This window comes from Silene latifolia, chromosome 2 (assembly GCF_048544455.1).
Source record: "Silene latifolia isolate original U9 population chromosome 2, ASM4854445v1, whole genome shotgun sequence".
In the NCBI taxonomy this organism is placed as follows: domain Eukaryota; kingdom Viridiplantae; phylum Streptophyta; class Magnoliopsida; order Caryophyllales; family Caryophyllaceae; genus Silene; species Silene latifolia.
Window position 1 is genome coordinate 195,486,469 of NC_133527.1, and position 6,990 is coordinate 195,493,458.

The 6,990-nt window shown below is 34.1% G+C and overlaps 1 protein-coding gene across 1 annotated transcript; it reads left to right on the top strand.

Moving 5' to 3' along the window:
• Nucleotides 1-1,177: 1,177 nt before the first annotated feature.
• Nucleotides 1,178-1,924, top strand: LOC141644196 (MLP-like protein 31). Its single transcript, XM_074453665.1, has 2 exons — nt 1,178-1,426; nt 1,540-1,924. Exons 1-2 carry the CDS (start codon nt 1,240-1,242, stop codon nt 1,818-1,820), a joined length of 468 nt encoding a protein of 155 aa, XP_074309766.1. The 5' UTR covers nt 1,178-1,239; the 3' UTR covers nt 1,821-1,924.
• Nucleotides 1,925-6,990: the final 5,066 nt, after the last annotated feature.

Here is a 6,990-nt window from a genome sequence, read left to right on the forward strand (position 1 = left end):
ATTTAAACCCGTGACCTTTGGTCATAAAGGCTCTGATACCATGACAAATGAACTATCTCAACCAAGACCTTAAAGCAATGATTGAGACCCGACTATTTGATTTATAACCTATTACATATGGGACTTGAACATGGGTAAAGTTAACGATTTACATTTTTATTTGTTACAACGACTTTTCTAACGTTTGTCTTAATGATACGCATTAATAACGTAAATCCACCTAAGTGGGTCAACACACTATAATAAACCAAGTTGACTTCCAAGTCCAAGCCCACTAAAAATCTAGAATTTTAGTGCTTTATTTTCTATAAATAGAAAGCTTCCTCAACATTCGTGAATATGGAGAAAAGTCTAGAAATAGAAAATTCGCAAGTTCTCTCTACAAATTAAATTATTCTTTAAAGTTCCATCAAACAAGGAGATCAAGCCGTCTTCAAGAATCAACATTAAAACACTTCAAGTTATCGTGCAGTCATCTAGGAGAGCAAATCATCAAAGGAGAGCAAGTTCGATGACGCTCCATCAAATCAAATTATCTACAATGATCAAGTCAAGTGACCCTCCTCCATCAAATCGATCATCTCTTCGAGTCTCCACATGTAGCATCCGAAATCGTGGAGTTAAAGGTGAAGAAAACATATATCTTCAAAGAGGAGAACCAAGTCATCGAGACCCTCTTTCACCACCGTCATCGAAGTCACATGGAGATCGAATCAACCAGACTGTACCCGAATTTTAAATCTAATAAAATATTCTGTTACCATTTTTGCGGCTATTATTTCATTTACAAATTTATACATTTGTCTATATAAGTACTCATAGCATTAAAATTAACCTTTTGATGACTTCCGTTACACTAAAAAAATCGATATTAAGTTATAACTACATTTTACAAGTGACGACACTTTCGCCATTAAGAAACGTGTAAGAGTATAAACATTCACTAGCAACTTTGTATCCGATTCCCTTCATGATAAAAAAGGTGACAGAGAATTCAATTAGTATCATGTTCTCAGTATGTATTACGGATTATGAACTTATGGTCAGTTGGTCACTATACCAAGCGTACAAAACAAGCTCAATAATTCACCACATATTTCACAAACTAGAGGGCTATGTCAATTTTCCGATCTTGTGCTTGCCCATGATTTTCTCCTATAAATTACGGGGGGCTGAATATTAAACTCGTACCTCATTCAATTACATAAACAGTGATATAAGTGAAAGTATATAGGCAAAATGGCTAAAATGCACAAGATGGACGGGAAAGTTGAGTTGAATTGCTCAGCTCAGAAAATATTTGAAACATTGGGAGCTAAACTAGCTCAAGTTCCTAAACTCTGCCCCGGCGTAATTTCTCAAATTACGGTACAACAAGGTGACTGGCACAGTGTGGGTAGTATTCACAAATGGGACTTGAACATGGGTAATCTATTTAACGATTTACTTTCTTTTTTTATTACAACGGGTTTTCATGAGATACTGAAATATAAACTTTTTTTATTTTAGCGTAATTAATGAGAATATCTTGTGGAGCAGGTGGTAAGTCAATATATGCTGTAGGGAGGAATGATGCGATTGATGAGAAGACTCTGAAAATAAATCGCACTATTGTTGAAGGAGAGTTATTGAAGTATTACAAGTCGTTGAAACTTCATTTCCAACCAATTCCGAAAGGGAATAATGGCAAGTCTTGTGTTATGATATTTGGTTTGGAATATGAGAAGATGGATGAAGATGCACCCGACCCGACTGAGTTTTTCAACTTTGTACACGATGTTTTCGTGAAGTTGGGTCATCAACTCTCCGTGGTTAACTAACGAGTATGGACACCTCGTCACCATGCCAAATCAATTAAACTACTATGTAACATCGTATGATGGATATGAATAATCAAGAGATATTTGTGTGCCTTTAATTAAAATATTGTCGACGAGTGATACTAATATGGTCAAAATGTTTAATTGCAAAAATATTCAGGAACATGCACTGATGCACCTAATAAAGTTTAGTAGAAAGATAAAAGGAACAAAACCAAAACTCCAATAATGTAACCATGGAAGTGATTGGTTATAACATGTTTATAATTTGAGAGTAAATAATACTCCTCCACCTCCATCATTTATTTACATTTGATTGAAATACTTTAAAAAAAAAAAAAACGCAGCACCTAATCTTGATAACACGCTAAAATAGCCCATTACTTAAGGAAGAAATCATTAAGAGTGAAATAGAGTGAGTAATGTTGTAAAGCCTAGTTCCTTCTTACTTAATTTCGGTTCAATTCAGTTCAATTCAAATCGATTCTATTCAGTTCAGTTTTATTTAGTCAAATTTAATTCAGTTCAGCTCTTTTCAGCAAAAAAAGAACACGACCTTTTATTAAAACTAGGCTTAGAGCTGATGATTTTCACACTTATTGTATCCAATCTATTTTGTTATAGATGAAAGCTCAATTTGCTTACTACTGAGCTACTTATGTGAAGTGTTTAAGCTTTCCAACCCAAACACCTTTTTTTTTTCTTGATGAAACCCGAACAACAAGGGCAACAAACCCTGATTATGAATATCACTCCTTATAGCTCTATCATCTAATCTAGCTAATATATGTCTAATGGAGTGGGGATCCTCTGTCCCATTTGGTGTCCCAGTCTGTGTGCCACTCCAATCACCTTCTAACACATCAACAAATAAATATAATTATTGCAATATTTTATTTTGCAACAAGTGATGTGTCAGAAGGTGATTGGAGTGGCACACAAATTGGGACACAAAAGTGGGACAGAGGATCCTTACTATAAAACGGTTTTATAGGAGAGTTGCTGATTAAATAAACAGTGATATAAGCGATGATAAATCAATCATCGCAACCAAAATTTTATGGTGATGTTGAGGCCCAACATATTTATATCTTATTACGCTCCCTCACTCGAATACCTATTAAGTTTGAAGAGTGGTTATTAGTGCACAGGCTCCCTCGTACCATATGTTGAAATTCCACTTCGTGAGATATTGAAGGCTGCCAAGATTAAAACCCGTGACCTTTGATCACAAAGGCAATGAATCATCTCAACCAAAACCTTAATAACTTAAATCCACCTAAGTGGGTCAACACACTATAATAAACCAAGTTGACTTTCAAGTTCAAGCCCACTAAAAATATAAAGTTTTAGTGCTTTATTTTCTATAAATAGAAAGCTTCCTCATCATTTGTGAATATGGAGAAAAGCCTAGAAATAGAAAATTCGCAAGTTCTCTCTACAAATTAAATTGTTCTTTAAAGTTCCATCAAAGAAGGAGATCAAGCCGTCTTCAAGAATCGACATCAAGAGACTTCAAGTCATCGTGCAGTCATCTAGGAGAGCAAATCATCAAATGAGAGCAAGTCCGACGACCCTCCATCAAATCAAATTGTCTACAAAGATCAAGTCAAGTGACCCTTCTCCATCAAATCAATCATCTATTTGAGTCCCACGTCAAGCACCCGAAATCGTACAGTCAAGGGTGAAGAAATAACATCTCATCAAAGAGGAACCAAGTCATCGAGACACTCCTTCACCATCATCATCAAAGTCACATGGAGATCGAATCAGCAGACTACATTAGAGACACTACCCGAATTTCAAATCTAATAAAATATTCTTTGTTACCATTTTTGTGTTTGTTATTTCATTTACAAATTTTTATACAAGTACTCATAACCTGAATTTAAACCCTTTTAACATCAAAATTATCCTTTGTGACTCCCGTTACACTAAAACATCGATATTAAGTTATAACCACATTTACATTTATAAGTTACGACACTTTCGCCGTTAATTAGGGTATATGGTAGAATCATCTTTAATGAGGAAACGTTCAAGAGTATAAACATTCACTAGCAACTTTGTATCCGATTCCCTTCATAATAAAAAGGTGACAGAGAATTACAATTAGTATCATGTTCTCAGTATGTGTTACGGATTATGAACTAATGGTCACTACTCACTATACCAAGCGTACAAAATAAGCTCAATAATTCACCACATATTTCACAAACTAGAGGACGATGCCAATTTTCCGATCGTGGAGTGGCCCATGATTTTCTCCTATAAATTACGGGGGCCGAATACTGAACTCGTACCTCACTCAATTACATAAACAGTGATATAAGTGAAAGTATAGGCAAAATGGCTAAAATGCACAAGTTGGACGGGAAAGTTGAGTTGAATTGCTCAGCTCAGAAAATATTTGAAACACTGAGGGCTAATTTACCCGATGTGACTTGAATCTGTTAGTCACCGCTTTGAAGGACTATAACGGTAGTTTAAACGGTGTCTGTTATCTGTATTGGGCTAGGGTTCTGTTTTATGCCTTTCTAGGTTATTCTGAGTGGCGTAGCCACATATATGTTTGCTTGTGGGGTCTGACCCCCGCAAGTTTTTGATAATTGACGTTTTTTATCATTAAAATTTGTCCGTTTTGAAAATTTTTTATCTTTAATACTCCGTAATAAGAAATGATTAACAATTACATTAAAATAGACCCCACCCACAGGTAAAAGAGGCTCCACCATTGATTAACAATGTCATATGCAGTTATGCACTTATGCATATTATATTGTTCTTAATCTGTAATCTGAGAACTCCTCAAAATCAATAAAACTCTCATCCCTTCTCCCTGTGAACGTAGCTAACAGATCATTAATAAACCACGTAAATCTGTGTGTTGTGTTCTTTATCGTTCTTATTTATCTCGTATCTATTATAACAAATTTCGTAATAATGAAATAGGTGGTAAGCAAACATATGTCATAGAGAGGACTGATGCAATTGATGAGAAGAATATGAAAATATCACGCAGCATCATTGGCGGCGAGTTAATGACTCATTACAAGTCGTTGAAAGCGCAACTCCGACTAATTTCAAAGGGGAATGACTCTTGCTTTATGACATTTAGTTTGGAATATGAGAAGATCGATGAAAATGCACCCGAACCCAATGAGTTCTTCAACTTTGGACTTGATGTGTTCAAGAAGTTGGGTCATCAACTCTCCGCTCATAACTAGTGAATATATGGACACCATGTCACCATGCCGAATTGATCAATACTAAGTATTTTACTATTTATATATGTTATGAAATCTAAGTGACGGAAATTGTATAAGTCGTTATTTACTATTCAATACTCCGTGTAACATTGTACGATGATTATATGAATAAATAAACGTTTGTGGGCCTTTAATTAATATATTGTCCACGAGTGATGCTAATGATCTACATGTGGAGTTAGGGGAGTGTTAGTAAGGCGGCTCGATCTCTATTGAAGGTTAAAAGTTTCAAATTTTTAAGTTAAAACTTACATACTATATTTTGCGGGTTTTCATTAGGACCAATTGCGAGACAATATCTTTTAAAATAATTAATTTGCGAAACACTCTTTTACTTTTTATTTCCAGCAAACTCGCCCTTTTTAAATCTATTTTCTTGTGAAACACTACACAAAGTGGGTTTTCGACCAAAAAAGTCAACTTTCCTACAGTTAACCTATATTTTTGATGTTACCTGCTTGAGGTTGTATAATAAAATAAGCTGGAGAGAGTATGTCGTTTTTATTATCTTTCTTGTTATTTTCGTTGTTGTATGACATCATATCGCATGTATATATGATACCAATATAAAATAAGCTTCTAAATTATTCATGTTATCGAACCTAGTGACCGAATGTCGTTGTAAAGAATTGAAGGGAAAGCTTCTAAATTATTAGTCAAAAATGGCTACTAATCTGCAAAGCATATGGAAGAGTGTTTAACGACGTAGTCTTGTTCTTTGTTTATCGTCTTAATACCGCGTATTTATACTCATTTTTACAATCAATACATTAGTTACATGTATATTTCACTAATTTGTAATTTCTCTGTCCTGGTCATTTATTGTCCTTTTTTATTTTGAGGTGTCTCAGTCAGAATAATAATAACAATAGTCGTGACAAATACTAATAAACTTAAGATAAATGTGACAAAATAGTAATAAATCGTGACAAAATTATATTAAATTGTGGTAGATGTGAATGTATTGTACCAATATATACATACCATAAAATTAACATTATTTTTATCTATAGAATTTTTAAGCAGTAAAATAAATGATATGTATAAAATGAGTATATCGTTGTGTTGTTTAATAGAATTCATATAGTTAATGACAAAGTGTCACCGAGACTATGTTTGATCTTTCGTGTCGGACTTGCTACTTAATGAATATAATTGTCTAATTTTGGCCCAAATTAAAGTTTGGAGTGCTACACAGGTGTCAGTAAGCGAATTATATAAATGTCTACACAAAATGATGTATAAATTGTGTAGAGTTGGTGTCTACATTAGTATTTTTCGATGTTAAGGTCTTTTTGTTTGTAATTAGTAAAGTAATTAATCTAATTGTTAGTGCAAGTATTAGTAGGTCAATCACTATTCATGATTTTTATATTTTCCCTTGTTTTATGGGCGTCGCGAGACTCCACGCTTTTATGTCGGACTTGACTACTTTATAAATATATTTGTCTAGTTTTGGCCCAAATTGAAGTTTAGAGCGTTATACCTACCAAACACTAGCGATTTTGATTTGGTATTTTACCTTTTTCAGGTGTTTGGACGTGGAGCACATGGACGCAGCCAGTTCTCCCCTGGACGTGGAGCATATGACCTGCTGCTCACTCTGCTGCTCACTCTGCTGCTCACTCTAATGTCCTTGGCACTCCAAGGATTTCGGTAACCTATATTTCTTCTAGTATATAGGTTCTTTATTGATCATTTGAGTAATTAATAATCTGATAAAACTAAGCTTTAAAATAAGTATAAGCATATTTTATTCCAAAAATTTTAATGTTTAAAATATTTTTTTTATTATATATTAGTTTTATTTGTATTGAATATAAAATTTTAATAAATTTACGTATTTTTGGGTCGGGTCACGGGTTTGACGGATGGATCTTGTGTAATACTACGATTTTCCT

Bases quoted from the DNA above. Each gene is read 5' to 3' on its own strand.
- LOC141644196 (XM_074453665.1), top strand. From the start codon at position 1,240: ATGGCTAAAATGCACAAGATGGACGGGAAAGTTGAGTTGAATTGCTCA. The intron at 1,427-1,539 runs GTAATCTATTTA...CTTGTGGAGCAG, and splicing joins CAAATGGGACTTGAACATGG to GTGGTAAGTCAATATATGCT.